Source organism: Botryllus schlosseri, chromosome 9 (assembly GCF_051294905.1).
Source record: "Botryllus schlosseri isolate E-star chromosome 9, Bs_hap1, whole genome shotgun sequence".
NCBI lineage: Eukaryota > Metazoa > Chordata > Ascidiacea > Stolidobranchia > Styelidae > Botryllus > Botryllus schlosseri.
In genome coordinates this window covers 4,813,206-4,832,101 of record NC_137244.1, presented here as the reverse complement: position 1 = coordinate 4,832,101, position 18,896 = coordinate 4,813,206, and the positions used below count along the sequence as shown (strand labels likewise).

General features: G+C 41.0%; 1 protein-coding gene across 2 annotated transcripts in view; it reads left to right on the top strand.

Moving 5' to 3' along the window:
- LOC145446953 (uncharacterized) overlaps nucleotides 1-18,896 on the top strand; it is an 83,231-nt gene that overhangs the window by 27,588 nt on the left and 36,747 nt on the right. Inside the window, exons 2-3 of one of the 2 annotated variants that reach the window (XM_080325355.1) lie at nucleotides 9,457-9,537; nucleotides 13,848-14,015. In XM_080325355.1, the coding sequence (XP_080181481.1) occupies nucleotides 9,523-9,537; nucleotides 13,848-14,015 (183 nt within the window). In that variant the 5' untranslated portion in view covers nucleotides 9,457-9,522. Of the gene's footprint in view, nucleotides 1-9,306; nucleotides 9,538-13,847; nucleotides 14,016-18,896 lie in introns of those variants that run through there. The other variant, XM_080325354.1, reaches the window with a different exon arrangement.

Below are 18,896 nucleotides of genomic sequence, written 5' to 3'. Positions count from 1 at the left end.
GTCACAAAAAAATCGTAACTCGAGTCTGACTCGAGTCGAGTCATGACTCGAGTCATTACAACCCTGGTAATAGGTCCATTTTGTGAAAATGTATTCCCAACGTTGGTATCAGTTGAAACAAGATAATATCCGATACCACTTTTGTGATAACTTTTCGCAACTTTCATCGTACTTGCAATTTGCAGTGAGAGATATCGATAATAAGTGTTACATCAATATTACCTTTATATCTGTGAGAAATATACATACAACAAGCAAGTATCTGGATGGAAACAATAATAACTTATGCAATGTGTTACATGATTTAATGACATTGCGACGAATTTTCGCTAGTAAGATCCGCTCACAGAGGCATACCAGCATCTAAGCCCACTTTAAAGATTTCAACAATACATAAATCACTAAGGTAAGCTGATCTTACCCTGTAAAAACAGGATATTCCGAATTTCTGAACAGCCACACTAAATAACTACAACCGTCTGCTTTGCTCTGCTCGCATCAACTCAACTACGCTTCCTTCAATATTGATTGACGTAGTCAGTCATCCAGAATTCTTCTGAATTTTCGTCATGTAATGTTTGGTTTGATTGAGAAATGACTTTGATGTGATATGAAAAATCAGCACCGCAATCAAGTTTCTGCTGCTGGTCTGTCTCAGACTCCAAATTCCAGATATCATGTAGCAGCTTTAAAATTGGAAGTCACTAGTCATTTAGTCAACTTCAAGGAGCGTCGATCGGTGTGTCAGTGATGCATCATGTATGTTTAGTGCAGTGCAGTTCCATCAACTGTTTCATGGCGATGCGGAACTTAATTTACTGAAACCTGTGATGTGATCGTCGATTTCAGTGGTGTTAGTGGTAGTTAGTTCGAACTGACTGGTCTTCCTTCGTCGTTTTAATATAATGGCTGAAGCACCGTCGACGTCAAGTGGGTTACTCACTAAGACGCAGAAAAAGAGTGACGTGTGGAAGGATTTAACTCTGATGCTGCATGATAATAACGGCCAGTATACTGGGTTTGCGAGATGTCAAAATTGCAATGTTCAGCTAAAGCATCACAAGTTGACAAGTGGTACGTCGCATCTTCGAAGACATATCGAAGCTTGTAAGAAGAATTGATCGCAGTTGAAATGCAAGTAAGCTAGTAATTAAAGGAGAAGGTGATCATGGGGAACACTGATCGCCGGGTTGAGATTCTGGAGAATACCGAAGAAGTGCCGGTTTGCCGTGGTGTTGTGCAGAAGACGTTTTGCCATCCAGATTTACGGTGTAACGTAAGTTCGATGAGGAGGCTTCATCTTTGAAGCAGAAGCTGTCAGAGGAACTAAGAGTTGCTATCAAGTGTTATGGGCTGGCTGGCATCACCACAGATATGTGGACCGATCTAAAGGGTCGCAGTTCCATTAGCTTGACTGTCCATTTTGTTGGAGAGAACTTGACTCTCAGAAGTAATGTTGCGACTGTTCGGCAATTCACGGATATTAAAAAAACTGGTATGAATATCAGACAGGCTATCGAAAACATCGATTGGGATTCTTCGACAATGGTCTGAATATATTTCGGGGACTGGACAAGATTCTTCGGGTTATCTCGGAGTCTGGGATTGAGATCCCCGGAGTCGGAGGGACTTTGCCTCAGAGACCAAAGTTGTCGGAGGGACTCGGAGTCTCGAAAAGCAGACTCCGCTCATCACTGGCTCCAATGTAATCATCTATATGTAAACTATGTAAATCTATTGACATGACAGACTTTAGATATGAAATAGTGTTATCCATCTGGCAAACAAATGACACGTTACCACACACAAGTAAATCAAACATATAAACAAGTAATAAATCAAAATAAAATCAAACATACAGAATATACAAATAAAATGCAATAACACACAAAATATCCAATTACACATTTAATGGTAGGGTTGACACACCATCCTCGAGCACTCGGCGTTTGGCATAGAAATAGGAAAATGTTTTACGCTGTTGTTTGTACGTATAGACACCCCCATCTCTACACCGAAACCCTTTGTTCACTCCCCCCTTAGCTTCCTTAGATGTCAAGACACCCAGAAAAGTTTTGAAATCGATTTGATTGGCTTTCTGGAGGCCTTTGGAAGCTAATTTTTTCTTTGGTCCATCGCAAAAGTAATTTTTGGATTGGAGACCACAGAAAGATGTACCACCTTCGGACTCCACTTTCATGAAACCCGGTTGACGAAGGTAATACGCATACGTGTCTTTGCAACACTGTCATGATCGGTCAAAAGAAACCGGATCAGTCAAAAACTCAGTTCGGTGCTCATCGCAAAAATAGCGTGGAAACCAGTTCTCGTATTCAAGATAAAATTCATCTCTTTTCTCGGGGATAAGAATATCGTCGAATGAGGCTGAGTGCGAGAGATAGAGGGAGTCTGTGTCCATCATTAATAGCATGAAGCACTCGTCACGGAAATATTTACACAAGCAGTCATAAAAAAAGGACAACATCTTGAGCTTAGCATTGTTATGAACCCAGAATCCTACTTGAATACAGTTACCCCACTTGATCGTTTTAAGTCGCTTCGTTATTTCAAATAGATCAGCGTGCAATTCGTCATGTTTCACGAAAAAACGATCCTTCACGTTGGCGCCCAATTCACTTTTATCGCAGTAGGAGGTACGTTTGAATTTACGCGGGTTCATTAAGACGCGGCCATAGCTACTATTTCCGGCTAATTTTTGTGTCAGGGCAATAATCTCCAGGTTAGGGTCGCGGTCCCCAGCTCGTCGACAGCCTGAGACATTTTTCGCAAAGTTGCCAAAACAGGTCTTTTTTGTGAATTCGACAGCCTCATGAATTTTGGATATAATCAACCCGTGCTCTACATACCACTTGGTCAAGTCAGAGGTCAACAAGATTTTTTTTACCCCAGTATGAAGCAACCAACATGCGCGTGGGTTTGGTGAGTAATTTATGATCAATGGCGAACTGTTTCATGTGACCTGTCAAATGTTCGCGAGACACCATCGTATTTTTGAATATCGGACATAGTTCAACAAACTTCCTTTGCAAATGCGTTGGCGTAAAAATATCGACTGATAAACATTCAAAGAAAGTACCGGTCATTACATCTCCATCAATTTATGCGCGGTGACAGACTTGGTTCGAGTCAATTGTGGTTGAATTCCGTTAAGATATCGCACAATATCAGGGTTTTCCTGCTTCTCTGTGCGCCAGCGCATTCCCATTTACATATGACTTGGTAATTGAGGCTTTTGTAATAATCATGAACACGTTTAGTCCGTTCTCGACGTTCCAAATCATCACAGCCAAATCTGCACAAATGTGCATGAAAATAGCACCCAAGAAAAGACAAGATTACCCCTTGACCAGCGGAATTACGATAAAACCCATCAGCAGGATAATTACGGGCTCCTACGCGGATTTCAGGTCCATTAAAAGCATGGTGGACATGTATATTATTAATATACGAATACCTGTTTAGCCATTGAGCTGCCGTCTCCCCCCATTTCGGCGCGGTCTTGACAGATTTGAATTTTGTACACTCAGCATCGAGTGGTTGCCAATGTACCGGGAAACCAGTTGGACTAGGTTCACTCAAGGCAAAAAGGTATAACGAATTGCTGTCCAACCCTGTTACATGTTGGGTAATCTGAGCGTTTTCCTTATAAAAAAATTCTTTGATTCGAGTTTCACCCTGTTTTTGATATCGATGGAAAATGACCGACGGCCCACCCACTAAATTGTCTCTGAATAGCGAAACCAGATCCTGGTGTTTATCATTGAACAAGGTGAAATCACGCGGAATGCTATTGAAAAGATGCCTCGATACAACCCCGGGTAGGGAGACAGCTTCTTTGAATATATCCACACTGAATCGACTTTTGAAAGATTGGAATTGTTTTTCTAACCCCTCAATGAAGTAATGAGTATCGATTGCGTTGTACCATTTGAGATAATCACGTAAAGTGGACATTTTGTTATCATTCCAAACCTTCAAACAGTTTTCATATTCAGTTGTGGATATATTACGACCTTTTAGCGAGCTGTAAAAGTCGCTGTGGCTGGGTAGACTCGGATAATCCAACTTTTTTAAGCTAGTCAGAAACTCATACGGAAAATGACCTTTAGCGGCGCTACATTTGAAGGCTTTCAAATAAGCATCGTACGAGAAACCAGGTGCCGAAAAATTCACAATATCCAAAAATTTTAGTCTTTTGGTTGTCAAAGAGAGGAAGTTGTTACCTCGTTTCAATACATTCAGATTTTCATCAACGAGTAAACCGATCAAGTACTCTTTGAGACAGTTCATGTCATACCGACCGCCATTGAACGACACAACAGGGATTTGTTTTAAATAGCGCATAAACTCCTCTTGCAAACGTTCGAGAGGTATTTTTCTATCGGCGGGATCGCGCGTTTTCATTTCATTCGAGCATGTCCAAGTAGTGTTGATATTCCATCTGTAACAACCTGAATGACTCACTTTGAATATCATGAAAATGATCAACCATTTCCGCACACAAGTCGTTTGGGTCGCCGTTCGAGACAATTACATACGGTTCCAAGAACCCTTCCACATTAGAAGAGATACTAACAGAAACGGGAATATGTTTGCACTCCCATGAAGTTTTGAAGGAATCTGGAATATCACACTTCTCAAACATGCTCTCTATGTCGAACGCGATACGGTATTTGAAATAACGAAGCTGGTTAGGAACAAACACCCCTTCTAGATCGAGTTTTTCAAAAATATTCAGAGGAGCGCTATAAACGTCACCCGGAAACACTTCAACAGGACCCGTTGCGCATTTGTGTCTGGTCAATTCGTACTGTAAATTAAAAAATCTTTGACAAACATCACATCGATAGCTCTCCATATATCGCCTCATATCAGTAATTAAACAGAAATGTCGATTTTCTAAATGTAAGTACACAGGTTTCCCTTCAAACGTACTACGTCGGAGAGCGCTAGCTTTACCCTCGGTTTTGGTGTACACGAAGATGGCGACATTAAACAAATCCTCAATATCGTCCAACATGTCAAGAGTCACACCAGATTCTACATTTACACCATATGCTGAAGTGAATTGTTGGGCCATTGCTTTGGTGTCTTTACCTATCGAGTGACCTATACAGCGAAAAGCACACAGATTGACCTTGAGTCTCGTACCATTTTTTCGACGTGTAAATGTCATGATACATTTCGATTTTGTAAGCCATGTCGGTAGTTTAATACCACCACAACCAATCAACACGCCATCGGTAGGATATACATATAACTGCGGGTTGATCAGACAGACCGATTGTGTATCATGGAAAACATCCGACCGCTTACGATTGATGACGATAGTATTGTGTTCGTGGCTACTGTTTACTACATACGATTTCACCGCTTGCCAGTTCTGAGATGTAATTTGTTGCTGTTGGTTGTCGATCTCTGACAGCACATTCTCATCCTCGTGATTCCACAGGCGTCGACTCATCTGTAAAATTGATAACACGCGGTCAAATTCAGCACATAGGGAGCATCAAACTAGCCTTACTTACAATCTATTTTCTTTTTTCGGCGTCTTCCTTGATTCTTTATGCTTAATAAACAACCAACACATCAAACTATATCCGCTGAATTGTGTTATAACAGATAACTTACCAGTAGACTTGTGTATCCAACTCGAACCTCGAGTTCGCTCCGTCTGTTCAACAACAAACAAAAAAAAATCATTACATCACACTCGCTAGTTCTGAACAGTAATAACTCACCTCTGCAATTCTTTGTTTAAATTTCGATGTTTGTTTTGTCTGTAGGATAAACAAATAACAAATTATATTCATAAATCAAAGTACTCGTACCGAATAACTTACTCATTAAACCCTTAATCCCGGCGTCAATGTAATCTCCATATGTAAACTATTTAGATCTAATGACATAACCGACTTGAGATATGAAATAATGTTATCCACCTGGAAAACAAATGATACATTAACAAACAATACAAAAATCATATTAAACAATCAAAATGTACAAATAAATCCCAATAACACCACACACAATATATACAAGTACATCTCAATAAAATTCAATGACAGGATTATTTTCTTGGGTCACTATGAAAGTGATTGAGATCATGAAAAGACACGGTGTGACACATCTTGATTGTGCAAGTCCTGGCGGTATTTCGATATCAGCTCAACCAATCAACAAACCATCAGTGGGGTATACGTAAAACTGTACATTAGCCAGACAGACCGCCCTGTATTTTGTATCTGGTCGAGAGTCTTGTAACACATCTAGTGCCGTTTCCAACCTTATAGATTCGACAAATTCATCGAATTCAGCTAGTGATGTAATCCCCACTGGGACTTCTAATACACTATCGATATTCGCCGACGCATGAAAATACCGAAATCTCCCAGCCTCGATGTTATGTAAAATGATTCCATACGTGAAATTCACTTTGAACCGGGTCGACTCTGAGAAAAATATCGCTTGGATATCGCGGAAAACGTCTGGTAGCTCACGATCGATGACTCGGATATTATACACGCGCCGACTCTGAGTCACTACATATGATTTTATAGCTTGCCAGTTCTGGGATACAATTTCTTGATATTGGTCGCCTGTCTCTGTTGGTGTGTCTTCCTCCTCGCGAACGCGATTTCTACGTCGTCGACTCATCTGTAGAAGCGATAACACAGGGTCAAATTCAACACTTTCGAATATTAAACCAGCGTTACTTACAAGGCGGTTTCTTTGGCGGTATCTTCCTTGGGTCTTTATACTAAACAAGTAACACGTCAAACTATGTCGCTAACATAGTAATATAACAGATAACTTACCTGTAGACTTGCGTGTTGTTATTAATCCTTGAGTTTGCTCTGTCTGTTCAACAACAAAATCGTTACATCATGCTCCTATCATTCTGAACAGTAATAACTCACCAATACAATTCTTCAATTCCACGCTTGTTGTGTCTGTAGGATAATCGAATAACAAATTATATTCAAAAATCAAAGTATTCGTACCGAATAACTTACCTATTAAGTAGTTAACCGTCGACTCGCTCTTGAATATACTCAGCTCGCCAAATACGTCGTTCTCTATAGCTCAATCTAACTGTTGCAACCCGCGGATGATGTCCAGATCAATAAAGTACGACACGCAGCGATATCCATTTATAGGATTCATTTTCACGCGCTTAGGTGACTCGCTTTTTATTTCTATTATGTAACAATCCTTTCCCTCTCGATACTGCGCGGCGTTTCACACCTTATTGTGGTTCTCTTCGCAGTTATTGTTACAGACATCTGTTATGGCAACTAGCGCTATTATTGAGAATTATCTTCTGTACTATCATAACTTAACAACTTCCGCCTTGAACGAAATGGAAAAATTCATCCACAGAGTACTAGATTTCTATGTACATGGACAAAACGTGAACCGTGTTCGAAAGTGCGATTTTACCGCGTTGGTTAACTCGATTCGATCATACGGCGTCGATTGGAATGGTGTTTTGAGTGTCATAAGCATTGCGGCGATGAAAAGCGACATTCATACCATCGCGGTGTACAGAGATTTAACAACAGACATCTTGAATACTCACTACAGTACATTGATAAGTGACTGGGTAAGAAGAAAATTCATTTGTGTCATTTGTAACTTGTGAATGGTGTAATTTCCTACAGAATTCGTGTAAAGCCTACTTCAAACCAAGTCTATTCGCGCGGATTATCAGTGTTATACAAAGACTGTTAACTCACTTAATACCACGCGGTTAATTCTATAAATGACGATTGATTTGCTGATGACTCTCACTTTTCCAAACGATATGGCATCGAACAGCGTCAACAGTATGCAAGTCGGAGCTGTTTCAAATTTTCACGTCGGCGTCAAATTCGTTTCATCACCCAAAAGAGGCGGCGTTAGTCAATATCTCAAAGGTATATCCATCGACGGTAATAATGAAGAGATATCTTTCACGTGTTTCAATCGTGAATTGTTCGGGAACATTGAGAAAGCATTCTCCAAACGAAAAAAACTCATGGTCAAATCCGGTTGGGTCCAAATTGATAAATTTACTGGCAAACCGACTGTATTACTGGGTCGGGTTTCGTCAGTAACCCCGCATGGAAAATCGAGACATACGACTGAAGAATATCCATTACTGACCTGTGAATCGGTATACGGGAATAAAGATGAATACGTATCGATCGCCGCTACTTGTGTTTCTCGAGAGGAGAAGATGGTCAATTCTGGCACCGGAAAGGAGTTGAAATTATACAGTTTTACATTAAAAGACGATACCGGAGAGGTGGTGTTGGATCAATGGACCAAAGCCTCGCTCGTACCCGGGAAGAAATATCAACTCACTCGTGTTAAAAACTGTGTCGGCAGATTGAAAATCGATTAGTTAACTAGACTTGTCGAATTGAAAGAATAGTTTGCTTATTTGTACCCTGTAATACAATATTTCCATTCACAAGATGTGATTCGACAACTGGGTTAGCGCGGTGTTGTTCTACTGATCGCGGTGCGAAAATTGCACTATCGCGGTGAAGTCGAGACTGTGAACAGCAGACTATTCTGTAGGTGCGAGACATCGGTATGGAAGGTGCGAATAATCCGATCTGAAAGTATTATTCAGGTTATGTAGCAATCAAAAGTGAGAAAAGACTTAGAACACGATCGGTCATTTGTCATGCCTGAACTACGACGTCTTCGTGTGAGCGATCCCTATATCTGTAACGTTATCATGTCGCGTCTATATCAACTACGTTAACATGCCACCGCGGTCTATGCCCGAAAGTACGAATCATCGCCGCACCCATAAGAATAACGATATATTGAAGTCGCACTCGCCGTAAACGTTGGGAATAGCTCAAATCGGTCATATATAATATTTTTGAATATACATACTAAGTAATGGCGTCACTGTTTACTATACTTGATATTCAACACCACTTCACCAGAGATCCCTATACCCGTAACGTTATCAGACAGGTCATCGACACAACGTATACCTGAAAGAGTGGTATCACGGACGATACGGCAGGTCATCAGCGATAGGGACTCGAAAAGGGTGGAGTCACAAACACGAGTTTTCACGGCAGGTCATGAGCGAGCCCTATACCTGAAAGGGTGGAGTCACCAGAGATCCCATAAGAACACATGGCAGGTCACCATCGGAAGGGGGGGTCAAAAGGGTGGGGTCACCAACACGAGTTTCGCGGCAGGTCACCAGCGGGCCCTATACTACCCCATGCAAAAATTAGCCGCTCACGAGCGATCATATACACTACTGATGCCAATCAAAGCGACGGGGTTGATGCATTACGGAAAACGAAATGTTTTGAATGGATAGCTTTTGCAGCCTACTGTAAATATAAGGGGAACCATTACAATGGATCATCGTCATGATTACGACATCATGTTTCATGAAAGGAAAATTTCGTTCAGATAACCAAGATATTGCTTGATCGCACAGCGGAACAAACTATCGATTGGTCGTTGATTGAAGCTTCCATGAAAAACTATCAGGTTAGATTCTTGATTTTATAGTCGAAATGTTTTCAATTACTTTGATATTTTCTTATCATTTCACTGAGCATCGAATCCGATAGTCGGTTCAATGGTTATTTTAATGCGTTAGAGCAGTGCTTTTCAACCTTTTTGAGCTCAAATCGTATTTTTTTTGTGAAATAAATTTCATTCGCACAAACTAACCGAAAACAGTTGTACAATAAGAAGAGGAAGATAATTAGCAACATTTTGTTCATATGTGAAACAAATTGGTTACTATGTAGCTTAAGCTATCAAGTGTCTCATTAAAAAGGCAATTTATTTTCGCTCGTTTTGATTTCAACTATATTTCACTAACACCCTTCTCGGCCCAAATAAGTTGTTGGGTTTCGTACAAGAACGTCTACTATTGCTTGGATGACCACGTCTTAAAATCGGTTCTGCAGTCCTATATCCACTAGCGGATTTCAAAATGAGGTTTGAGCACATTGTTATCAATATGACGTCATACCAGCAAAGATTTGTCTATCGACTAGAGGTGGTCACGATCCGGTTCAGGAGTATGTGGTTGTGTGCTATAAGTTGTATATAACCAGCACCGAAGTCACATTTTTCAGACCCCTCCCGCCCCAATAAACACTGCTCTAGGACCCACCGTAGGGTTATCGGTGCAACTTTCGGGGTCTTACTATATGCATCTGCTCATTAAATGATTTGAATGAATTATGTCAATATTGCTTCTTCAATATACTACTATATAATTTTGATCCTCTCTCCGTTCACATGATCAGAGTGAGCAGTAAGCTGGTGGAGGAGGATGACTAAGAAAACGCAAGGAGCGTAATTGTACATCGCTAAGTCATGTTCATGTCACACCGATAAGATTATTTATCAGCCTAATGCCGGTGCGCACTGCACCACCGAGCTATGTAAAACACCGCTCATCGGGTGGTTTCCAACCTTTTATGGTCGCGACTCCATTTCAAATTTGAAAATGTTCCGTGGCCCAGCTCAAAATTTGATGAGCTTATTACTAATTAAAGGGCGTACATTTGCCAAAACTTACTCACGGCCTGCTTACTCACGGCCTATTTTGGAAGCTGATTACGTTTAAACATCTTCGCGAACTCCAGAATAAAGGCAAACTACCCTCAGGTTTAGAACTACTATCTTTGAATAAAGCATCCAAACGGCGTAAACCGACTCTATGAATAATCGTTATCTCGTAATTGCGATTACAATTAGACTTCCTTTTGTAAATGAAAGTTATTTTTATTTATTTTTTATTGCAGTTTTTGCGAGGTTCGTATAGTCTCCCATATTGAAATCAATATATATATTATACTAAATCGCGCGGAGCGCGAAGAAAAATTTCATGTAGCATAAATCTGCCCCGAAATAATTTTGTTTATGCTGATTTAAGAAAATATTTTGAGCTTACTTCAAACCTTCAAAATTCCGGACATTTAGGCATACTTCAGAAATTCCCGCCGGTCGCAGTTTAAACGGTGAAATTCCGGACATGTCCGGGAAATTCCGGACGTATGGAAACCCTAGAGTAAGCACATTAGAGCTCACTATCTTATGATACGTTGCTCCAACTTGTGTTCAGATTTTTTTCAATCTCCCATTTTTCTTTCTCGCGAGTATAGCCTATATGAGAAGAGCAAATAATCTCACGATACTGTGTGTTCTGCTCGCTAGCTCAATTTAACTTCAGAATTCATAACAGTTTAATAACGGTAAAGCAGCTTTTTAGACTACCACCATAGTCTGAGATTTTGTGGCATCTCGCGACCCGAGCCTCACACATAAAAAGGAAATCATTTTTAATATTACTGTACTATGCTAAGATTTTACGGACATGTATGACATACAGAACGCGCACACCATAATTATATACCCAACATAGCTCTACAACACATGTCTGACGCATGCGATTTGAAATTATGGTGACTTAAATTCCTCTGCTTGTCGCAGTGGTACTACTGTAACTACTGTCTACTCAAATTGCCAGAACGGGACTATTCCGTACCGACAACGGAGCATATCCATGTCGAAAGGTTTGGCCATCCAGCATCGGTCCTTCTTTGGCCAAGATATTGTCGCAGCTTGCGTGTTTTATAAGCGGTTCCTTGGCCAAAACTTAACGTTTTCATGTGCCCCGATGCAGAAGTGGTTGGTCTCGAAACGAATGTGTCTCATAGGGCTAAAAATCAACAAATATTACTTACATAATACCAGATTGCTCTGGCATTGTGTCGACCCAAAATTATACCCTTTGCGGTCCATACTTCAATAAACCTTGAAGGGGTTATAAGTAACTGCATTACTGCGTTACAGTAACTGCAAATGTGAGTCTGTAACAGTGTTGGGATCAAGTCACTACCTTCGAGTCACGAGTCATCTCGAGTCATTGCACATTTTGACTCGAGTCAAGTCAAGTCAATCGATTTTTGAAGGTGACTCGAGTCAAGTCACTAGTTTTTTGGAGGTGACTCGAGTCAAGTCAAGTCAAGTCACGAGTCAAGTCACAATTCAAGTCAAATTGAATTTTCGAAGTATGACTGATCATCTGATCATTTACAGTCATTACATTTTGCTAGCTGTGATGTAGGCAGATTTATTGGCCATTTATCATCAATCAAATAACGAATATATAAGTTAAATATACATGTAACAATGCGTTGTATCGCTCACGCACACGTATAACTGCTAATAAAATACGACAGTAACAGTATAGCTACATCAGGGGTGTCAAACATAAGGCCGGCCAAATGATTTCACCCGGCCCGCGAAGCAATTCTAAGTATAGATTGAAAAATGGGTGTATTTTATCAAGCACATTTGTCGAATTTGTAGTAAGAAATACTTCTAAAACATATTCCTCCAAGATAGCAAATGTCGAGTATGTTCATAGGTCACATTATAACCACCCGACAGCGGAGATGTGGTTTCTAGTCATCGTCTGAAGCAAATCGCTGACACTGACACCCGATACTGAGAATGCGAAAAAGTGCATATATTGTGTTAAGAGTTGGTAATATTTTGGAATCATTTGACTGGTGCGGCCCGCGAGTGATCTGACTATTCGAATCCGACCCGCGACGTCAGTTGAGTTTGACGACTCTGAACTACAAGCTGTATTCTGTTAGTATCAGCCAAAATAGAGGGTCGAATACGAAGCCTCGAGAAGTTGAAGAAAATGATGTCGTACAATCCACTAACTATCTACACATCCGTGAGAGTATAAACGCATAAACTACATTCGTTCGATTTAAATTATACAAGAGAGTTGGTAAAGGTGAGCGCTGTGCAATGTAAGGACAGGGCCGTCCAATGAACAGCGGTACGTTGCTCTTGCTACTAGATTTAATCTACTGAGATACTACTGTAACGAAAACGCAAGCTGTGATCATTTCGTTTGCGGTCAGTTTATTTGTGATGTAACAATGGAGGATAAGTGAAACTTACAATCAATCAATGACTGGTTGCTCTCACAAATGACACTGGCGTATCGTGAATATTCCGAACATGCACAAGACACAGTCATATAATCGACACCGTTTACTTGATGACTTGAAATTGACTCGAAAATTTTGCTCCGAGTCACGAGTCAATCCAGATTTTTGGAGCGCCGAGTCAAGTCAAGTCAAGTCCTTTTTGCAAAGTGACTCGAGTCAAGTCAAGTCACACGAAAAAAGTCACACGAGTCTGACTCGAGTCAAGTCATGACTCGAGTCATCCCAACACTGGTCTGTAATGATGGTATTTACAACTATCCTCGTGCCTCGCGCTAATCGAACAGTTATTACGAAAATATGATGATTGTTTAGCGAAAGAAAGCAGGAAATCAATTTGACGTCATTTTCCCAGCCTGTCGCAGGCTCAGATGGGCTGATATACTGTATGTACGCCACTACACCAGCTTTCCAACCAGACTTTTGGTTACGTAATAATTATAATGCGAAGATATGAATTCGCTACGGTTGTGAGAGCTACTATTAGTTGTACGTCGAAAGTTGAACAAATTTTTATAATTGCGTCTCAATTGCAACCGTTACACTGCCCTTGCATTTCCTATTAGGTTTATTTGAATTATTCCACGACAAAAAAACTTAACAATTATTCACGATTTTCATTCGCACTCATTCGGGTTTGTCATTCTCACCATTCGCACCACCTTCCTCATTCGCACTGCAATTTTTTTCATTCGCACAAGTGCGAACCGTCACACAGATTGAAAAGCACTGCCTTAGGGCTACTGTTTCAGTAATGATTTCGTACTTTCTATTGACATCGATTAACATCTCTCTTTCTCATTTAAGGACGAACGTCTGGATATTGCCGTGAACGGCAAGACATACGCTGATGAAAATAGCAGAATGTTGAAGTGCGGGGGGCAAGTATCCGTTGTGTTCAATATCCATGCAATGTTTTATGTTGAGGAGAAGAATGACTTCAGAGATATGGCAGAAGCCTGTCAACAAAAGAAGGTAGTATTTCCATCTGTTATTATTTGCATTTTTTCAACCTTTGTCTGCCATCGAACTATCGCACCCTTGTCATCTAATTTCAACCAATATCCAAAGTCCCCGTGACGTTAGTAGTGAGGGTACCTGAAATTGGCGCCGCCCAATCAAATTTCGCCACGTCGCCCTAATTGCCACGCCTATATGACCCCCATTGCCACGCCTACAGGACGCCCATTGCCACGTCACCTGCCACACCTATAGCACACCCATTGCCACATCATCCGCCCATTGCCACATCATCAGCCACGCCCATTGCCCCATCGTCCGCCTATATAACGCCCATTGCTATATCATCATGATTATGCGTACTGAGCTGTTTTTGAGAATATGAATTCTCGCGTCATTCATAACGTCATCACAGAGGAATCAGCCAACTATCTTGATCTAGGTTGTAGGTTCGAACCCTGTAGTCACCTCATTTCATACGATTCAGCGCTTTTCTTGTCTCCTAACACTTTACTCGGTCTCATTGAAATAGCATTGTATAGTGTAGGAGTTCATTTTATTTCAAAAAAGAGCATGTCAATGATATCGTTGATCGTCATTGCGTCGATTCGCGTGTTGAAATCCTCCAGATCGGTTGATGTTTCGAGGTACACCGCTTTGCTGCCATCCGACGCTGCGATCCGAGTTCTCGCGTTCGATCTGACCGTTTTGTTTGATGTATCGATCACTGGCTTGTAGTATATACGACACGAGCGGAAGGTCGGGATTAGGAACAACTACACTGGGCGAATAGATGACGAATTCGTCAGCCGGATTCAGAGGTTGATAATGTTCGATCCCGTCTCGAGTATACGTAACGACCAAACCTCCTTCATGCTTCAGAGTGGCTCGATATTTCTGAATGGTCCCGCTTGTGGAATGTACAAAGAGTTGATCCGAGGTCAATTCTGCTCCATTCGAGGCTTCGATACGTAATTTTGTGATGTCATTAAAAAGATACAAGTCTTTTCTATAGGGCCCCTGGGGCAGAATAGTATCTCCACGGATTGCTAGACTCATTCTTTGAAAAGAAATATCAAACATAAGTACAACAGTCATCACGCAATTCCACCTCGCCATCAAATTTAGTCGAGCCTCTTCTTATATTAGGTGTCGCATAACAGACATTACGAATATATGGCAACCCCTTGCGCTTTATAAGAAAAGGACACGAAGGATAAAACTTTGCATGCTCGAGCCAGGGGTCATCGCACGGCAACCAATTTTGAAACAGCCCGCCACACGAGAAACACTTTAAATGATCTTTATAGCCCAAATAGAACAATCCGCAGTCTGCGAGCTCGGCTCCGGAGGTATTGATATTATCCGGCCACCGCATAAATGTGCTTAGTCTACGAGCATAGCGTATCATGTTATAGAAAACGGGATCATTCAACGGGGAGACAGTTACATCTCTATGCTTCGCATAGCATTCATAAATCTGTTCCCCTCTGTAATTTATCATAGCTTGGTTCTGTTCAATGGGACCCGTCCGAGTTTCATCTTCGCGTATTTCTATGCTACTTGTGGTACCGATGCAAGCGCAGTTGAATGTAGCGTAATTTGTAGGATCCACACTACGCTTAGGTAGCGAATCGCTTTGATCAATGTTCGACATTGCTATCCGAATTGATATACTCTCATGATCAGTATGCTTTATATAGATATTGACCTATGCACCATTGGAATATGTGCTTGGTACCGATCGAATGATAGGCCCCGAGGTCGTATCACGGAAATTAGAACGTCGCCCGCTCACAGAAAAGGACACGTAGCTCATATCCGTTCCTGGTACGTGTTATCATTAATTAGAATGCTAGTAAGAATGCCACGAGTACAATCACGCGCTCTCCGCATGTCAAGCGCATGTGGTTCACTATATAAAAGAGGCTCGAATCCGAACTAAACTATACCACAAAAAGGATGTCGACAATAGAGAATGCAAGCGACGTAGTTAGCAAATGAACAACTATGATTCCTGATAATCAAGCAGATACATTACCGATTGGTGTTTTCGATTCCGATGTTGAGGTAGAATTGATCGAAGTTACGATTGCAGCTGAAAAGAGTAAAGAGGACGAGGCTAGTGATGTTGACGTGACAATTATTGATGAGGCAGTGTGCATGCACGTGAATTTTACATCAAATTCGATGAGATCAAACGACAGTACAATGACTGGTATATTTGATTTGTTTTCTCAGATTAATATGGAACCTTTTAATTGTGGTAAAGATCTAAATATGTTGTTACAACAATACGGTTCCGGAGACACAAGACGTACGCGAGACGCCACGACCGCTACCTTTGAAGGTTTTATTGATGATGATATCAAGAGAGTTGCTACTTGGCGAAAAATGGTCTCATTGGAAGGATATGGGGAATGGCAAAAAGATTTTCTCGTTATTGCAAAAAATGTGCTTAAAGATATCGATAAATTTGGTCCCGATGCCAATGAACTGCGTAACTTAGAAAATATCAAATTTCTATTTCTTTATGAAGCTTTCAAGTGTAAATTGCGTTTGAAATATGGAATAAATTTGTGAATGTGTATTTTTGCAGAATATACTTAAAAATATATGGCTCGTCGAAGACGCTACGAGGAAGATGCTAGCTTCATCATCGATGAATCGCTCGGTTTTGATAACGACGCAACAGAGGTTTTGCAATCGCACTCCAACTCGATTATCGATTCCGAATGGATTAACAGCAGGAGGGTTGCAAGGGGTGCAAGAGAGGCGATCAATGTACGTCTGATCGGGAGAGGTATGAATGATATTCATGCACGCATGTCATCGATATACCCGAGAAGATTGCGTCAATTCAAAGTGAACTATGCATATGGTTTCCTGCTGTATAATCGAGAGACGGAAAGACATAGCTATTTTCATCCTCAATCAACCCATGCTGTTTTGGATCTACCGACACTTATACTTTCACGGGAGGACTTTGATCGTTTTATCAACGAAATCGATTTATCAGCTGCTTACGAGCAGGCGAGACAAGCAAGACCGGACACTAAGTTTTACTGCGTTGCTATATTACATATCCAATTTTTCTTGTACGAAATGCCACGAGTTTTATTGGGCTGCCCCACCGCATCGATATCTAAGGAGGTAACAAAATGTCGTCATATTAGAGCGTTCATTCGAAATAGACAAGGAGGACCGATTAACGATTCGCTATGCCTCTTTCGACGCTTATCCCATTTCATCAAGAAAAAACGAGACGAGAAGCACGTCGCACTATTGGCATCTCAATTCCGTGAACGATATCGTATCCCTATAGATGATGGTGTACCACTCGATGAACTAAGCAAAGTCGAGGAATGTTTTCACGTAAAGATACTTGTTTACGAAAAACGCGATCATCAACCATTTTTATTGCGACAGTCTGAAGCGGATGGACCAGTGGTTCATATACACATGGAAAGTGGTCATTCTTGCCTGATTACAAATATCGAAAATTATTCCGAGACATTCTTTTGTGAATTGTGCAAGTTTTTCTTCAAGACTAAGGACAATATGATGCAGCATATAAAACAAAAATGCACAACGTCCCAGACTCGGAAATATGCTAGCGGCGTATATCGACCGAAACCCACCGTATTCGAACAATTGGAATCCGAAGGCATTTTCGTTGAGGAACAAAAGAGATTCTTCCCGTACCGTATGTGTTGACTTTGAATCCATGCTCGTGAAGGATGAGCTCAGAGCTAATTCTGCAAAAGTGGAATACGTTAATCGGCACGTCCCCGTCTCCGTATCCTTATCAAATAACGTAACGAATGAAACTAAAACTTTCATATCCGAGGGTTGCCCGCAGACGTTGGTCGATGAAATGATTGGGGAAATTTATCGCGTACAGGAACTCGCCTCAGCCGAAATGCGAGAATCTTACGCTAGCGAAATAATCGAACTTGAGAATTTGATTGAAGAACGGAAATTGATCGATCCTACCAATAGAAGATCCTATTTGGATAATATTTCACATCGCTTTCATACGTGGCTTGATCAGATACCCATAATCGGTTTCAATTCTTCGCGCTACGATCTGAATTTATGCAAGAAATATTTAATCAAATCCTTGCACAAGGAAAGCGGATTCTTCGTTTTGAAAAGGAACAGCGCCTATTTGACAATCGCAACGCACAGATTAAAATTTCTGGACATTTCGCTATTCCTGAGTCCAGGTTATAGTTTGGATGCTTACATGAAGCTGTACGGGGATGGGGTGAACGCAAAATTTTATTTCCCCAACGAATATCCTGATAGCATCGAACGCCTCGACGAAACGTCGCTACCGAGTCATGAATCGTTTTACAACGCGTTCCGCAATTCGAATATAACGGAAGAGCAATACGCAGAATGCGTCGCTGTATGGGAACGCGAGGGTATGACCACATTCCGTGATTTTCTCCGATATTACAACGAAGGTGACGTCATTGGCTTCTTAACTGCGCTGAATAACAATTTCGAATTTTACAAAACGCTTGGTATCGATATGTTCAAGGGTAACGTGAGCCTTCCGAATATAGCAAGTAGACTGATGTTTCGTGATTGCTATGAAATCACTCTTCTGAATAAGGCCAATGCTGACCTTCACGAAACGATTCTGAACAACTTGATAGGAGGTTTGTCACAGATTACGTCACGATACGCTATGGCAGATGAAACGAAAATACGCAGTCTTCGCTACGGTGACAGTGCTAAAACCGTCAAGAAAGTAGTAGGATATGACGCAAATGCCTTGTATTTGGGATGCATAAATCAAAATATGCCAACGGGTTATCCTATAAGGTGGATTTTTGATGAGGAAAAGCAAAAATTCCATGAACAGCGCGTTTGGCCTACTCATGC